At 33.3% G+C, this 19,213-nt stretch overlaps 2 protein-coding genes across 3 annotated transcripts; one reads left to right on the top strand and one right to left on the bottom strand.

Moving 5' to 3' along the window:
- Window positions 1–6: 6 nt before the first annotated feature.
- LOC142643881 (pentatricopeptide repeat-containing protein At3g26630, chloroplastic) lies at window positions 7–10,716 on the bottom strand. Of its 2 annotated transcripts, XR_012845927.1 has the most exons (4): window positions 10,439–10,716; window positions 8,492–10,076; window positions 253–414; window positions 7–177 (listed from the first exon to the last, which is right to left on the bottom strand). XR_012845927.1 is itself a non-coding variant. In XM_075818611.1 (2 exons), exon 2 carries the CDS (start codon window positions 10,027–10,029, stop codon window positions 8,605–8,607), a length of 1,425 nt encoding a protein of 474 aa, XP_075674726.1. In that variant the 5' UTR covers window positions 10,030–10,076; window positions 10,439–10,715; the 3' UTR covers window positions 8,441–8,604. The 2 variants fall into 2 exon arrangements, 1 of the variants encoding a protein (XP_075674726.1); XM_075818611.1 differs by lacking the exons at window positions 7–177; window positions 253–414 and having other exon boundaries at window positions 8,441–10,076; window positions 10,439–10,715.
- Window positions 10,717–12,929: 2,213 nt separating this feature from the next.
- On the top strand, window positions 12,930–13,388 carry LOC142631409 (UDP-glycosyltransferase 83A1-like). Its single transcript, XM_075805580.1, has one exon. The coding sequence runs from the start codon at window positions 12,930–12,932 to the stop codon at window positions 13,386–13,388; it is 459 nt and encodes a 152-aa protein (XP_075661695.1).
- Window positions 13,389–19,213: the final 5,825 nt, after the last annotated feature.

Genomic DNA, 19,213 nt, shown 5'->3' with positions numbered 1-19,213 from the left:
AGACTATTTTGTGTTTTTTTTTTTTTTTCATTTTAATTATAAATGAATGAAAAACATGGCATTTTGTTATTGTTGATTGACCATGGAAGATATACGTAGCTACCTACCTCGCAGGCTAACAACCCACTCTCACCCAAAGGGTCAAAGACGCCAAGAAAGAACCCAATTAATTAACGCCTGTGAGTGAGTTTGAAATTTCAATAAAAGCAGAAAAGAGCAAAAAGAAAAAAGGGAGAGAAAGAGGTACAGTACCGGTATGAGAGAGACCCAGTAAGTAGCGGTGGGTCTGGGGAATGCTATATTTTCTTGACATGTCCATCAGCTTTTGTCTTCATGCTCTCTCTCTGTGATCTTGGTTTTCACTGTCTGCGATTCATCCTCCAGATTTTTAACAGCCAGTTGATCAGACCGACGCTAATTGCACAATTTTTAGCAGAATATAAAAAGCAATACTCAACCTCTGCCTTTTTATTTATTTATTTATTTATTTATTATTAGTATTTTTATAATTATAAAAAGCAATGCTCAACCTCTGCCTTTTATTTATTTATTTATTATTATTTTATTTTATAAATTGATAGGATTCGTCCTCTTCAGCCATCACTTTTATACAAAAACATTAATTAGTATTGAATTCTAGTTAATTCAACGAGTGTTTTAGAATTCGTGCTCTTCAGTCTTTAGTCAATTCAACGAGTTCTGGTCAATTTTTTCTCCTCAGTCATCAATAATTACCATGTAATCTCTCGTATATATTCACTGATACATTTAAAAAAAATCATAATTATATATATATAATTTAAAATTTAATTAGATTTAGACTTTTTATTTACATTCAATAATTTACTTGTTATAAAAATTAAAAAAATTAGATGAAACACATGCGCAAAATTGAACTCCAATTAAAATTTAATTTAGAATCTAATTAAATTTAGACTCTTTAATATTTGCACTTAATAATTTACTTGACACACAAATTTAAAAATGAGGTGAAGCACGTGGCACAAAATTAGACTTCGGTTTAAAATTTAATTAGATTTTCTCTTAACTTTGGCTATTAATATATATATATATATATATATATATATATATATATATATATGACTTATAAGCTTATGTTGTTTTTAGTTATACAAAAAAATGCTCATAAATATTAAATCATTTAAAAATTATATTTTTTATGGTTTACTTATATTGGGCTTCTCGTTTTTCACACTAAATTAACTCATTTGACACAAAAATTTAAAAACTTAAATTAAATGAGACAAATGACACAAAATTAAACTTCAATTGAAATCCAATTTTTATATGGAATTAACTTATTTGGCACAAAAATTTAAAAATTTAGATTAGATGGGACACATAATGTAAAATTAAACTCTAATTTAATTCCAATTTAAAATCTAATTGGATTTTCTCTTAACTTTACCTATTATTATATATATATAGATTATCCTTCTTTTATAATTTTTATGTTAATAATAAATCTAACTCTCCTTTTGTTTTAGTTTATTTTTTGTTATTACTTAATTTGACTTTTGTTAAATCCATGATAAAATCATGATCAAACTTACCACCCACGTGTGTATTACTCTTTTTTGTTTTCGTGTTTTTTTTAAGGCCTTTCTTATGAGTCCTAAAAGCAATTTTAGATCCATGAAATCCATTATATAAACCTCTATAAATATTTATAATTTTCTCTATTTATTATTTAAGAATTCTTAGGATAGAAACAACAATTTTTGTTCTCATTAATATCTCATCTACGTCTTTATCAGTTTTTTTTTTTTTTTTGGGATAATAAAACATAAAAGTTTTACAAGATAGCTAAACTTTAAGTTAGGGAGGCAGCTTTACTGTTGGCTGTGTGCGACAATTTCAACCTCTAACTTTTCTACTATTTAGTTGCTAAGATTTTTTTTTTTTTTTTGTTGTTGGTAAGAACAGAATTGTATTTGTTTAGATTTTTTAAAGGGTAGGGTTGTTTAATTTGGATAAAATTGGCTAATTGAGATTAATTTTTTTAGTTTTATTATTGGTAATTTTTGTTGTTGAGCTATTTTTTTGGAGTTGTATATTTTATTTTAGATTTTAGATTTATCAACTTTTTTTATGGTTACTAAAATGAGGAAAATGCTAGAGCTATAAGCTTTTTTTTATAAATTACTGATATGATAAGTGGTTACTAGTAAGTAAAAAAAATGATGTGAGTAGTAGGCTCATTATGCGAACTAATAAGGATTTGCTACCAAAATAATTTGTAAAAACGTTATAAAAAAGTTTGTAAATATAGCATTATGATTAAAAGAATCAATGATATTATTTAAAGGAAACAAAGTGTAATTTTATAAAACAAAATTGCTAAAATTAATACACATATATATAATAAATTTTTTTTTAAATGGCCCTAGTCTAATAATAGCTATATGGGTTTGGCTTACCTCTAGTATTTTTTTAACATGACATATCATTTTGTATTAAATATATTATGACAAGTACTAGTGCGTTTTAATCTCCACATTTTATTTAGTTAGTTGATGATGTGACAGTTTATCATTAAAATAAAAGGAGATTCTAGTTTAAAAAAAAAGTATTAAAGGTAAATCAAACCCTAGGTTCGTCCCTGTCTACTACCCTATCCTAAACTAACGCATATGTACGGTTTTTTAATCAATGTAGATTTCCTTTTTGTGTTTTTTTTTTTCCTGTGTTTGTTTTTTTCCTAATAATTCTCCTTTTATAATTCCTAAATTGATTACAAATCTAACTTTCTTACAATTAAAAATTCTCTCTCTCTCTCTCTCTCTCTCTCTCTCTCTCTCTCTCTATATATATATATATAGTGAGGTACAGGAAATCCAATAAGGTAATTGCAACATGTGTCATACCTATGGCCGAGAAGGGCCATTATCATGCCGAGAATGCCACACCCTCGGGCAATAAGGTCACGTCAAAAGCACGTTACTAGAGAAGATCATACTGTAGAAAAATAGCTTTAAGGAAGGGGTTAGCACTAATATGACTGAAGGGATGGTGACTGCCACTACATTTAATGCATCCCACCAAACCTCCTGGCTACATTTATGTAGAGAAGACCCCTGAACAGTGCTGTATTAGTTGCTGCAACTCATAAGGGGCTTGGGGAAGGTATTGGATAGGACAAGCACTCAAGTAGTGGCCTAGGTGATCAACAAATGGAGGGCCAAGATCATCTAGGGGAGCTATATAATGTAAGGGACCCTCCAAGGATAAGGGGGTGAGAAAATCGGGAAAGAAAACACTGTAATAGGAAGGACTGTAGTAAGGTCTGAATTTAAGGGATATATAGGCCAGGATCATTCTCCTCGGATGTTATCGAGGAGGGCTTCTTTTGCTTAAGTTCTTGTTTTCCTGCTATCTTTTATTCACTGTGTGTATATTTTTAGATCCATTAAAGCTTAGTTTTTATGTCCACTCTTTACAAATTCATTGTACCAGGATCTTTGGGGCTTAATCTATTTATCTTTGGGCTTAAGAACCAACTCCCGCCCTTGTATATATATATATATATAGCTGCTTAGCCTATTTATTCCTAGGCACATATTCTTCTTTTTATGGCTTCTTCTTTTTATTTTTATTTTATAGAAACACTACTTACTGTTCTATTCAATTTTTTCTCTTCTCCATTATCAATAATTCTCATTCTCTTATAATTTCTATGTTGATAATAAATCTAACACTCTTTTTATTTTATTTTGTTTTTTTGTTATTACTTAAGCCTTAAGGTAATTTGAATTTTGTAAAATCCACAATAAAATGCTTTATCAAACCTAAGATCCACGTGTAAAATCCACATATTACTCTTCTTTGTTTTTGTGTATTTTTTTAAGGTCTTTCTTATGAGTCATAAAGACAATTTTAAATCCATGAAATCCATTATATAAATCTCTATAAATATTTATAGCTTTATCTATTTATTATTTAAGAATTATCAAATTTTGTATTCTATCCTACAACAAAGGTTTCATCTTTTTTAGTTATGGGTTGTATTTGTGTTATGTTTATATGTGTGTTATTAGATTAAATTAATTTTCTTGAATAGTAAAATTTTTATGTTACTATTTCTCATTTATATATTTGTTGTTAGTAATGTTATATACGTGTGGAAGAGATTGTCTAACGTTATAGGCATGCAACTTAAAAAAAAAAAAAAACCATTGTTATTATTATTATTGGTTTTACAAATATCAATATTTATACCTATATTTAGAACCCACTAGATATTTGAATAATATTGGTGGAAAAAAAAAATCTAAAACATAGTATGTTATGAATATCAACAACATATTCCTTAACAAGATTGCTATAACCAAGTAACATTAAATCAACATCATGAAAAAGAATGCTTGTGCTAATAAATTTCTTTAATAGTTGTCTATATCCTTTTTCTTCCTTAGGACTCTTTTAATATTAAATTTTTGGACTCTCCACTCATCCTTAAGGAGATCTTATTTAGATAAAAGAGACCATTAGTATATCAAAGCATAACTCTAAATAAAGGTTTTAAAATAAATAAATAAATATATATATATATATTATGTAGCTTATGCTCTGTGAGTGCATAACACAATTCAGATATAACTAGAAATGTCATTATAAGCCAATCCATTAGTTAGAAGATAATTATGTTTTATTTTATTTTTTAGCAAATGAAAAACCTCGGATTAAGTTTCCTTAGATTTTTAATTATAAAATTTAGGATTTTTTTTTTCATATAAATATGTTGTGTGATTGCTTGAAGCCTTAATGAATAGTGCTTTAAATATAATTTATATGATTTAGACTCAAGTGATTATTAATTTAGTATTTCTCAATAAAATTATTGTAAAAGTTTAAAAAATTCAATTAGATTTTAGATTGAATTTCAATTGAAGTTTAATTTTGCGTCAAGTGTCCGAGTTAAGATTTTCAATTTTTGTGCCAAGTTAATTAATTATCCATTAAAATAACAAAGAGTCTAATATTAAATGATCCATATAAAAAAAAAACCAATCATACATCTAATCTAATCTTCTTATTCTTCTTCTTCTTTTGTATAAATACCTATGATCTAAACCACCTTAAAGTTGAACTTGGGGTATTAGAGCATCCGTAGCAGATGTTGCAAATGTGTCAAATGCTAAATATTTGACACATTTGGCACACTAAACACAAAAACGGAGCATTATTAGATGTATCAAATGTGCCACATCTATGCAACAGTGAACAGTACCATTGCATTTTTGCCACGGTACGGACGGATGTGGCAAATGAGTTTATTATTTTTTTATTGACTTTTCTCTCTCCTCTCAGTTATTTAATTATTTTTTCTCTCTCCTCACAATCTGTCTCTCTCTCTCTCTCTCTCTCTCCCAACTGGTCTCTCTCTCCCTCTTCAGATCAAATCAGCTCCTCCCTCAAATCAAACCCAAAAATCTTCCCTACTGATCTCGATCTCGCCGATCTCGGTCTCGATCTCGATCCCTGCCGGTCTCGATCTCGATCTCGCCTCTGTCAGCTCCTCCCTGCTGATCTCAATCTCGCCGCCTCACTTTCCAGTCCTCGCCGCCGATCTCGCTAGTCCTCGTCACTGATCTCGCCGCCTCATGCTCCAGTGCTCGCCACCGACATCCACAGCCCTCACCACCGACCTTCAGATCGTTGTTTGAGTTTGGGTCTGTTTGAGATTTTTTTCCCCCTCTTTTTTGAGGTTTTTGAATTTGGAATTTTCCGGTGTTGTTGCTGTTGATGTTGTTGGTTTGTTGGTGTTGTTGCTGTTGTTGTTGTCGATGTTGTTGTTATTGATCGGCGTTGATGTAGTTGCTGTCATTGATGATAATAGGTAGAGATAATATATTATTTTATTGTGTAGTAAATATTAATTTAATGTATAGAATTGAATTTTACAACGTCTGATAAATGAGATATTATAAAATGATGTGGTAAAATAATAAAGTATGGTTTTGGTGTTGCAAAATGGCATTTTTTTTGCAACATCTGCTATGGATGCTCTTATGTGGCAGTTTATGGACTATGTGCCTTGACAGAAGCACTATGTGGGCAACTTAGAAGTTTCGATTTAGTACCCAACAAAATGATAAATATTTTTTATTGACCAAATTTTCAAAGTATATACATGTTAATTAGGATCAAAACTCCCCCTTTAAATTGTATAATAGAATATTATTTTAACAAAAAATTATATGAAATTATCATGGTTTAAGTTAAATATAAGCTATAGTTAAAAGAAACTTAAAATAAAAAATACAATGTAGAAATATTAAAATACTATAGCTAAACATATGATCTACAAACAAGAGAACTTACAGCTAAGTAAAAACCCATCCTCTACATCTTAAATTTCTTATTTGCATAGTTGGAGACGGAGAAAAAAAATATGTGAATGAAACATCCAACTAAATTGAACTTAGTAAATTAATCAAAGGCAATATTGTTAGGACAAATAAAAACCCCTTTTATTGACATATATTTACATCTTTTTAGTGTGCATTTGGGAGGGGCTGAAACGCCCAGCGCCTGCATTTCAGCCCCTTCCCTTTTTTTTTTTCTTCACTGGGACGCGCATTGTGTACTGTTCATGGCCCATGAACAGTGATTTTAGGCCAATGAACAGTAATTTTAAATGTGAACAGTATTTTTTACACGTTAAAAAATTATTTTGCTACAGTGTTTTTCAGTTTCAGCTACATCTAAACGGACCCTTACCAACAAAAAAATCTTTAATTTTCTAGAAAATGTTACCCTTCAAATTAGAAAATGTTACCTATGAGGGAAGAAGAGTCAGAATATGTTTTTGGACATTGGGCTTGATCTGAGGGTATTAACTTGTACGAGGAGGGTTTAGTGGTAATAACTATATCAAACTTAAAAGCTCACAAGCAAACTATTGCGAAAGAGGTTGGTGGAAATAGTCCGAGGAGGGGGATCTCCTCAGTTGTATGAAATAAATACTATGCTATGCGCCATGATGTTTATAAGGAAATTCTAGGAGGTCTGGTGGATGAAGATGTGTTCCACAAGGATACAGAGATAATGAGCGAATGAGAAATATCTTTAAAAAAGCTGTTACCACCACATTAAAGACTCTGTACCTACCTCTCTGGCCGCATTAATGAAGAAATGATCTCTGAATAGTAGCGATCAACCTTACAGCTATTATTTGAGCCATACGTGGAAGATAGAGGGAAGAAAGAGGATGATATAAAAGGAAGAAAAATGCATTCAAGCGGGGGGATCGGAGAAGAAAGAGAAAAATAATGTACACACCACCTTCAATTGTAACCTATTTTTAAAAGCAAGGAAAATCAATACAAGTCATTCTCGGCTTACATCCGAGGAGAGTTTCTATTACATAATCAATTTATCACATATAAATTGGGAATCTAACCCATCATTTTTGTTATCCAACATCCATAGAACCTAGGTTTCAAACCCACACTCTACAAATTTCATTGTAAAGGGTTTTTTGGGCCTGCACCCTTCATACTGTTGGGTTCGGGTGCGAATTGTGACCTTACATTACCCTTCAAATTAGTTTAGAGAAAAACTCTTTAAACTCCTCCTATATCATTTTATTGGATGTAAATTTTGAAAATCTAACTATTGAATTGCATGTTCTTATTATATCCTCCATACTTGCAGAATTTCAAAAAAATTAAATATCAATAGCTATGTCACCAGTGACTTATTTAAATTTCAAGTTTTTATGGTAAAAAATTTTGTATAAAAAATAAGTTTATAATCAAATAGTAAATAACATCTTTGAACCGAATTTGACATGTATGTTAAGAATATAAAGAAAATGCAATCCAGCGGTTAGATTTTTAAAATTCACATTCAGTAAAAAGATATAAAAGGAGTTTGAAGGATTTCTCTCCAAACTAGTTTGAAGAGAAACCTTGTTTTTTCCATTTCCAATTTACTCCAAAAGTTCTCTTCCATTGTTTTTCCCATTCTAGCTCCTCATTAGGCTCCAATTTTTTTAGCGATAGAAACTATCTTTTACAAGAGATTAAAAGTAGTTAAAAGGTAGAAGCAAAGTGAGATCCATGGTTACTGCTTATACATGAATAATGTGAAAGCATACTGGGTACAACTATGAACAGAGTTTGAAGAAGAACTGAGCTTGAGTTCTTTGCGGATAACAATAATACGCTTAAATAAGAACTAGATCATTTCATTTCAATAAAAAAATATGTCTCACCCTATATTATTTTAAAGTTACTGCATTTAAAACTAACATGGATATGGGGTACAATGGCGTAGGATATTCTGTTTCAGTTTATTACCAGCTTTTTTTTACCCACTTGGTTAGAGATTTGAATAGCCAAAACTTGATTCTTTCAACCCTATCCATGATCTAAGACCAGAGGAAGCTAGAGCTATACACATATACGTACCGGTTAAAAAAAATTATAAACTCATTGAAAGGTAATAGATTGAATATACATACATTGAAATATATAACCCCTTTGAGTGAGAATGGAACCACCTTGGCATGAAGCTTGCCCTTTTTGTGGCTTAAAGTATGGTCATGCAAATACCTTTTATCTGCCTAGCACAAAATCAACCTGCATCCCACTTGGAGACCTGAAGCCAATTTCGCTGCAAAGAGTTTGCATCGACTGTTGAGAAATCTAACTTCCCATATAAGAATTTCTCCATATTAACAATACCATAGACTTTACTTGAGTGCAACAATGCTGGCAGTATATTGTCATTTGGCTCTGATGGCATGGCATTTACTAATTTGCAGTCCTCATCTAACATACCAGCACGGCTATAGAGTTCAGTCATGCAGATTAAATGTTCTGGAATAGGTGTGATGCCATAATGTTCACCCATATATTTGAAGTACCTCTGACCCTCTTCCAAGTTATTTGTCTGTACACAAGCACATAGAAGACCTACAAAAGTGATAGCATCTGGCTGTACATTGCCCCTCTCCATCTCTGCAAAAATAGAAATAGCTTCCTCTCCGCACCCATGCACACCCAAGCTAGTGATCATAGAATTCCAAGTAGCCAAACTCTTTACTTGCATCTTATCAAACACTTTTCTTGCATCCTCTAAACTACCACATTTGCTATACATGTCAATAAGAGCCGTCCCAAGAAAAATACCAAGTTTGAACCCATTCTTGAGAGCAAAGTCATGAATCCATCTACCCAATTTGAGGCTCCCCATCTCAGTGCAAGCTTTTAACAAGCTAACTAAAGTAAATTCATTGGGCCTCACATTATCAAGCTGCATTCTCCAGAATAATTCAAAAGCTTCTTCGGGTTGATTTCTAGCGTATCCATTAATCAATGCTGTCCATGAAACAACATTTTTGCCTGGCATTTTCTCAAAAACCCCTCGGGCAGCATCCAATTCATCACAACTAACAAGTCCAGAAATCATGGTAGTCCACGAAACCACACTGCGGACACGCATTTTTTCAAATATCTTACACCCAAAATCTACCTTCCCACACTTGAAGTAAAGATCCATTAAAGTGTTCAGCACAAACAAATCTCCTACAAAACCAGTTTTGATAGCTAGCCCATGAACCACTTTCCCCATCTCAATTGCAGAAGCAGCACTGCAAGCTTTGATAACAAATGGAAAGGTAAACTTATCGGGTGGAATACCTTGGGATATCATAAGGTTAAACAGAAGAAGGGCTTGTTTTGAGCAATCATTGATGGTATAAGATCTAATCATTAGGTTCCAAGTAAAGGTAAGAGGGCCCTGAATTTGATGGAATACAAGAGTAGCAAAGTCCATTTTCCCATAAGAAGAGCAAAGACTAAGAAGTCTCCTAATAAGTAACTGATCATGAGAGAGACCGTGGCGAATTATCTTTGCATAGACTCGCTTAAGATGTTTGAAATTGGTGCACTTGTGGAGTGATAGAAGAGCTTCTTGTGAACCAAATTGTGGTTTAGAAAACGGGAATGGGTTTGTTCTGGGAAATGCATCAGGAGTGCATGAAAGGCATGCAACCATTATATATATAACCAGGCCTCCACCAAGCTGAGCGTGTTCTTCAACAACTAACCACAGTATCGCCAATGCCAAGTTAATAACTATTAACACAAGAAAATACTAAGGTACAACACCTAAAGAACTGTGCTAATTTTAGCGGAAAAAGGCGTATCAACAATTATAAACAAGAAGATATGGAACTAATCTTAATACTTTTCCACTCTTTGCATCTAGAAAGGAACACATTCAGATATAAAGTAAAGAACTTTGTGAGCAATTGTCAACCTTCACATAATTGTTTTATTGCTAGCATTAGCACATGACATAACTTGTTATGGAAATGATGAGATACAGTCACTGCCACACCTTTTTTTAGATAGATGCTGCGAATTAAAAAAGAAAAAAAGAAAAAGAAGGAAAAGGGTTTTACCTCGGACTTAGTCTGTTGACACTACCAGCACACCACAGCCACTGAGGAGAGTGAGAGATAAGAGAGGAATAACTTGAATTGAAGAGTAAGGTGTACAGGGATGGGATTGATTGAAAAGTCCAAGCCCCTTCAAACTGTGCTTAATTCTCTGTTTGTGTTGCCGTTTTGAGATTATGCTTATGAACCCCCCTAATTCCTCCGCTTCTTCTTCAAATTCTGCTTCTGCTTTGGAAATGAAATAAAGAAAAGGGAAAATAAAGCTAAAAAAAGAAAGATGATAAGGGTTCGGGCTTGAAAAGCAAGTACACACTTAAACGGGCTAATCCTAACCATCCATGACCCAACCAAAAAAAAAAAAAACTATATAATAGGGAATTTTATTGTTTTTCTTTTATTCTATTTTGTTATACTAGATAGAAACTGTGTAGACCTATATGTATTTCCACAATTGTTTTCAAACAACAATTTTCAAGTTGTTAGCTAAGAGCCATCTCATGCGGAGAGTTTCTCTGACCTAGAGTCTTGGCCGTGCTAGACTCCCTGTCAGTAGAATCTAGTTCCTCTTGTAGGACTTAGTTCCCTTACGTAACAACGTTACGATAAGGGCTTATGGGTATTCCTTTTACGTGGGGTCAGGGAAACAGTGTAAAACATGAATTCTTTAACCAAAGTTTGGAGTCGTTTGTCTCTTTCAGAACAGGAGGGGGACACATTTGACTTTGAGGACCAAGACCTCAAGCCAGGAAGCATGTTAGTAGGAAAATTTTTCACAAAACACGCACTAACTATAGAAGTGGTGGCTCGGACCCTACGATTACTATGGAAGACTAAGCATAAATTTCGTATCAAAGACATCGGCAACCACCGTATTCTTTTCACCTTACCTTTGAGGACAATTTGGATGTGAAACGAATTCTTCTTGGTGCACCGTGGAGTTTCGACAAATATTTGATTGCTCTATGCCGATATGAAACCAATCAATCCATCAAAGAGATTCGATTTGATACGGCAGCATTCTGGGTCCAAATACATGATCTCTCGGCGCGACGAATGACGATAGAAGCGGCAGAAGGAATATGTCAATCTCTTAAGCGTGTCATCCACTGCAGCAATGAGGTCGAAACTAATGGAGGGGAGTTTATGTGAGTGCGTATAGAGGTGGACATCACAAAGCCTCTAAGCTGAGGGAGACGGGTACAATTTGGACCTGATAGTGAAGGCTGGGTTTCCTTTCGGTATGAATGCCTCCCGGTGTTCTGCTACTGGTGTGGGAGGCTAACGCATGACGCAAAAGAATGCAATATCTGGATTCGCAGCAAAGGCACACTCAACGCTCAAGACCAACCTTACGGCGACTGGTTGCGAGCGTCTCAAATCAATCCATCACGACGGAAAGTGATCTCGGTGGCTGGGTAGGAAGAATAGAGAAGAGGCGACTATCGGGATAACGGCAGTACACCTAAGTCACGTCCTACTCAGATGACAGCAGACGGTGGCCCACCAACGGAGTCTCGGGAGACACGCATCACGAGAATGGAAAGTGCGGATTTCTAGGAAATTCCAAAATCCGGAGATGCGACAAAATTTACGGAGATTCTCAAGGACAATGATAAATTTCAGGCGCACATTAAGGAGATTGATAATGATCTTAATAATGATTTGGATCCCAGTTTTCAGTTTTTAGCAATAAGTTCTATCCAAACAGACTCTAGGTATCTGAAATCATCAAATACAGTAAATTTGATGCGGCTTGGCATAGGTTTGGCCGGCCTGAGACTTTTATTTATTACCAACAAAGCGATTTTCTGTATAGAAGCCAAGCTCATGTCACTATAAGCTATAAAGTTGAAATCTGAATTCCTAAAGAACAAGTATTAAGTTTAAGCAAACATAGGAAACAAGAATGTAAAAAGCTAAGGGAGTGTTTGATAGATGCACTTAAAAACTAAAAACATGTATTTGAAAATATGTATAGAAATACGTGTGGGTGAAAAAATGTGTAGAAATACATGTAATGTTGTTTAAAAACTAAAAACATGTATTCGAGTGGATGTACCGGGCCTAAGCCATTGAACAAGACAGCAATAAAAGACCAAAGAAATGAATCAGACAAATGGCAAATAAGTCAATAACAAAAATACAAAGAAACGGAAAGACCTGAAGAGAAAAAACAGTAGTAGATTCCCCAGCTTTGAGATCAAAATAAACATCCAGGCACATGAAGACAGGTCAGTGCATAAAAAAGAGCACCAAAATCCATGAGATCAAGTCCTTAACAAAACGACAAAGATCAAGAAAGTCCTGAAGTGAATAAAACAGAAGCAGATTCCCCAACTCTGATATCAAACAAATACCAGCGCCCTTGAAGATAACACTTCAAGCATTGCCTCCATCGCCACAACTCCCCCGATCACTATAAATATGACATGGATTTGGTTTTAGAATCTACATTTATGTTACAGCTAAATAGGGAAAGAGTAAAACACAATAAATGGAAAATCCTCATATCTTAGCTATACCTTATCCAGCACAAGGCCATGTAATTCCACTGATGGAGTTCTCACAATTCTTAGTCAAACATGGCTTCAAAGTCACGTTTGTGAACACACAGTATAATCACGCGCGGGTAGTGAATGCGTTGGCAGAAAAGAATGATTTAGGAGATAAAATTCATCTAGTTTCAATCCCAGATGGAATGAATCCCTGGGATGATAGAAATGATCTAGGGATTCTAAGTAAAGCAATTGTTCGGGTCATGCCTGATAAGCTGGAGGAGCTCATAGAAGACATCAACAGAGTGGAAGGTGAGAATATCACTTGTGTGATTTCTGATGAAAGTACCGGGTGGGCTCTAGAAGTAGCAGAGAAGCTGAAAATCCGGCGCGCTGCCTTCTGGCCTGCTGCATCTGCACTACTGGCCTTGGGATTTATGGCCTGTTTGGGAGTTTAGAGAAGGAGGAGAGTAGAGGGGAGTAGAGGGGAGGGGAGTAGTGGGGAGGAGAGTAGAGGAGAATGATTACCCTCCACCTTGTTTGGATGTTTTTATAATTAGTAAGGGGGAAGGGAGTAATTAGCCCTTCTCTTTGTTTTTAACATTGTAATTTTATAAATATAATAAGGGCAAATTAAATAATTTACTTTATCAATAATTTTATGTGCTCTACTCTCCCTCCAAATCTCTCCAATTTGGGGGAATTAAAAATGAGGGGTTGGAAGTAGTTGAAACTCCTTCAAACCCCTCCCCCTCCTTCCTTAAAAAACTCCCAAACAAGGTAATTGAATTACTCCCCTTCCCTCTACTCTACTCCCCTCCTTTTTTAAACATCCAAACAGGCCATTAGTATTCCAAAGCTGATTGAAAGTGGAATCATCAACAACGATGGTAAGATATCTTCCCCTAACTGTTGACCCTTCACAATGACAAAGATGAGATCAACAATGATAATAACTATACTGTTTTACGATATAGTATCAGCAATGATGCGTCATCAGTGCATGAAAAATTAAAAAAAGCTTTACTCAATGATGAAACTCATCATCTAATAACAGTGTTGGTAAAGGCATGAGGCGCATTTAAGTGCAAAGGCCTCTTGGAGTTTAGGCACAAATCACAAGCACAAGCACGTGATTGATTGAAGTGAAGTGCACATTTTTTTTTTAATTTAGTAAATTTGAAAATAATTATTATTGGGAAATACAATAATCAAGCGATCAAATAATATCATAACTTGAAATGAAACATTTTATAATTTATATCTATATTTATATATTACTAAAAGTTAAAGCGTGACATTTAAAGTCTTATTTTCTTTTAGTTGCTTCAATCTCTATCCCCTCCTTTATACACACACACAAAAGCTCTTAATTGGAATGGATACTAAGAAATAAAAAGACATCGATAGTAATGACAATTTTCTTCCACCCCAAAAGATACAACATTATTTTGGAATCAATCCAAAGAGGCAACTTTAAGGCCCCAAAACGTTATATAAGGCTCTATTGTTGTTGTCCTTACTCGTATGCTAGACAAGTTGGCATCATACCTACGATTCATTATTTTAGTGTGAATACATAATAATGGAGCTACATGCATCATGTACCCCACAAGAAATCACTAAGTTTAGGGAAGATTGAAAATGTTGGGAAAATTTAAATAAAAAAAAAAGGTAGAAAGATTTTAATCTTTCGAAAATCATCTTCCGTTGATGTAAAACATGCTAAAGGGTGCTAGCATCTTATTAACCGCATCTTTTTCTACCTTTTGGAATGTATACATACCATATTCCTGCCTAAAACTTTCATGCCATGGCCCCTCATAACAGTGACCAGGAGCAAAGTGATAGATGCCAAATACATGGATATCATTTGTCACAATCATTATATTTGATAATGAGTTCTGGGCACCCAAACAAATGGTAAATGGAAGACCAATTTAACAGGATAGACATATATGTCTACGTCTGAAATGGATACCAAAATAACGCAAAGTATTATGTAATGGGTAGGTAGTCAAGGTGTCATCATAGAAAATTACTAAAACTGTATGATCAATATAAGGTACATGGACATTAACTATGTTAAATGGCCTTTAACATAGATCTGCAACTAGTGTTTTGGACATATGTTATGCTTTGAAATTTGAACCAAGAATCACTAATTTTCTAAGGTCAGTGTCATATTAGAAATCTGTCCAAGTCTAAAATCCCTCCATAGTGCAAGTTGTGCCAACACAAAAGAATGATCTCAAGATTAAGCATCTAGTTTTGTGAGAGTGTCAACACAAAAGCATTTACCATAAACCCAAATAACAAAATCCAACCTTAAAGTGTATTTACATCGAATCCAACTTCCCTTTGATTAGGCTCTACACAAAAACATTATGGTCTTCTATGAGAGTTTCCCCAACTTCAATCACATTCTCATAAAGATGTGCAAAGTCTATGTGACAATACCCAACTGACTATGTCTTTTTACAGCTTCTCCATTGCTCTTCCATGATCCAAGTCCAATAGCTGGAATTCTAGTTCTTGTATTAATACAAAGTAACATTCTGGTATTCCACTAATTCCTTTTATTTCCTCAAACTTTTCAGATTGAATAAATGGCCAAAATGGATAGCTATAACGATCCAATTGCCCCAAATCACAAATGTCCAGTAATCAACTTCTAATTCCAACAAGTCAAGCTAGCTATTTACATAGATGGTATATTAAATAATATAATGAAATACATCTCCAATCCAAGATCTTCATAATGGAATTTTGATATGAAAGGAGGAGTCTCCTTTCACCCACCAAATTTGAAATTAAAAAAAAAAAAAAAGCAAACCTGTAATCGCATATATTGCTCCAATAATCCAACAAAGAAATAGAGAACAATACCAGTGAAATTAGGGTTTTGTTATTTTAATTTTTACCTTTAACAATAGTCAAAACGATTTTGATCTTTTTGAAAAACCTTCAATGATGGGTATATCAACGGGATATTGAGAGGAGATTGATGAACACAAGAACGAATCTGAGAGAAGTTGAACATGAGAGAGGAACACATTTGATTTTTTTTTTTTCGTTTTTTTTGTTTTTATACTTGACCTGCTAAACCGGTAATTGGTACACACAAAAGTTAAATAAACGGTCAAGATTAAAACTCTAAAAATTTAAGAGAAATGATATGTCCATAACATTTTTACAACATTTTTACAACAAATCCTAAGTGGCAGGATGTTACTGGTTATTATTGTTGGGGCAAAAAAGTAATCTTAGTGTTAGGTTCAAATTTGAACCAATAACAACTAACCACCTATGATTTGTTGTAAAAATGTTGTGGACGTAGCACCTCTCAAGTTATGATTTGAGTGGGTATTATATCCGCTAAAAAAGTGAGGTACCATAGAATGACCCATAATGAGAATATATGTTGTCAAAAGAGTTGAATATTCAATTTCCATTCCATACTTGAAAATTAAAAAGGAAAATGTCAATTAATGACCTGAATCAAATCATTCTTTTTTATATACTGAATTTAAATTTTTTTTTTTAAATCAAAATCAAAACCTCTGAAATAGTAGAACTCCATCCATGTTCTTAAAGAAAATAAAGTCAAAAACCAGAATTTATAATCAAACAAAGAAAGACATAACTAAAGATGAAAATTGTTTAAAAGAAAAGAATGTTTGTTTTTGTTTATTTTTTAAATATTCACCACATAATTAACTTAGACCACGATATTCTAATTCTCAAAAGAGAATTATTGATAAGGACGAAGAAATGAGAAAAAGACGCATACAGATAGGGAATCATGACAAAAGAGTGGTATGAAAAAGTTGTTTATGGTCACTGCAATTGGCAAGTATTTAATTCAATAAGCTCTAGACTAACTATATTTTCTCTTCTCATCTCATGCATACGATTTCTTTCATGGTGCATGTTTATGCTTGAGCATGAAAAAGAGAAAGGGAGAGTTTTGCTTTGGAAATCAAATTCCTGGTGTGAATATTATGTAATTTTATGATAATCGTGTCACTAACTTGTTATTAGTTTCCTCCAATATTTCAATAATTTTTCTTGTAAAAAATTGTAATATTTTGTATTTTATTTATAGATAAAATAGAAAAATAATAAGAATGATATAGTGATTTGGTCATTCTATTTACAAATTAAATTACATGATATAGTGACTGATTTATATAGGCATATATGTTTCATGCCTATTCAAGAATGCATGTATTATTGTATCAAAAAAAAAAAAGAATGCATGTATTATTTTAATAAAATAAAAATGTAATATCCTTCAATTATTTTTTTATAGTCTTGATTGTATATTATTAAATTTAATTATTTTTCTTCTGTTGGACTTTATTTTATTCGTTGCAAAAACAACTAAATTTGGGCAAAATACCATCCATATAAATCTTATAAAAATAACATGTAAAAAATTTATTATACTTATATAATTAATATGCCACTTAAAATAAATAAATAAATTTTTAAATTTTTAATAATAATAATAATAATAAATTTTATAAATTTTTAATACGCAACTAAACATGAGAGAAATTTTCATATGATTATTATTATTATTATTATTATTATTATTATTATTATTATTATTATTATTATTATTATTATTGATGGGGTATTGATTTTGCCTATCTCCAAGTCGTCCATAAAGGTCGTCCGTAACCCGTCTGGAATTGTAAACACCCTTCGGAACCCACCTGCAACTACCTCGTCCAAGCAAGAAGAGCTCTGGACGAGGTAAGCACCACCAGAGTGATGCACTCGTCCAGAGTGATGCACTCGTCCAGAGTGCCGACAACCTCGTCTTGAAAGAATTTTCCTATTAGACGAGACAACCCCTGCGTGTGTACCAAAGCACACTCAACTAAGGAACTCCAGGACGAGGGTATCATACTTAGGAAAATCTCTGAATATGACGTGATAATCCCTTATCCCACGCATAACCGCCTGATATCCGTTGTGGAACAGAAGCATAACTTCTAAACGGTTATGCAAGTTACGGTTGATTTCTACCTCTCCTTGAATCTAGGAGAAGTTCTAGTTTTGATAACCGCCTATAAGAACACTATACAAAGGCTGTTTCAGACGAGGCCAAGGTATGTTCATTTTTCACTCCAAAAAAGTTGGAACTTAGATAACATAGAGAGAAAAACTAACTTTGCCATCGGAGGGTTTTCGGCCGGCAGCCCCGGTCGCCTTTGATTCGCTTTTCTTTCTTTTTTCAGGCCGCAGAGAGAACCAGTAGTCCTTTCAAGTCCGAAGCATCCAGCCTACTGATCTTCTTTGCATCATCAATTATTATTCCAAATAAAATAGTTTCTTGCATAAAATTTATAAAAATAATCATATAAATAATTAATGCACAAATATAGATGATAAATATATGTAATTACTCCATTAGCTAATTTAATGAACTAACGCTTTGATATGAATGCAAACTTTATTGAGGTGGAAATCTAAATAATACAAAAATCTTAAAAAATACACCACCTAGCAAAAACTCATGCCCTCTCACATGATTCATGCAAATTTTAATTGCAATTGTGTACTTCATAGTCTATTGTAGAGCCAAAATGTTTTACAAGCAACTGAGTCATGCAAATTTTTAGTCACATAAAATATTATGGTTGCATTTGATGAGTGAGATCATTTTTGCACCCCTAACTTATGGATAGATTCGACTTTTTTTTCCCTTGCAAAAGAAAACAAAAATTAATCCTATACTAAGAAAGGCATTTCAATGTATACCTTTTGAAGCCAAGAGACATCAAATCCTCCCTCTTTATTGTTATAATTATCAAATTATATATATATATATATATATATATATATATATATATATATATATATATATATTGTAAGTGGACAATCTGTACCCGGTCCAATCGCTAGGCGGACTCAGGCCTAAAGAACCTTATACAATGAAATTTGTAAAGTGTGAGCTTGAAATCTAGGTTGTGGATATTGGACAGAAAGTAAACAGACTAGATTGCCATTAGCCACGTATCCAATAGACAAAAATAGCAAAGAAACCCTCCTCGAACGAAAGTCGAGGACCACTTGTATTGCCTTTCTTTCTTTAAGAAAAATGTTGTAATTATCGTTTTTTTTTTCTCTCCCCCCCTCTGGTGCCTCTCTTGACCTCTTATACCCATCTTCTTCTTCCTTTCTTCTTCCACGTGTGACACAGATTTTCCCCTTAGATACTTGTCCCATGCAGCACCTTCTTGAAGTCTTCAAAGACCAGCTGGAAGGC

This window comes from Castanea sativa, chromosome 1 (genome assembly GCF_040712315.1).
Source record: "Castanea sativa cultivar Marrone di Chiusa Pesio chromosome 1, ASM4071231v1".
Classification (NCBI taxonomy): Eukaryota; Viridiplantae; Streptophyta; class Magnoliopsida; order Fagales; family Fagaceae; genus Castanea; species Castanea sativa.
Note: the sequence above shows the minus strand (reverse complement) of the source record. Positions and strands in the feature narration are given on the sequence as shown.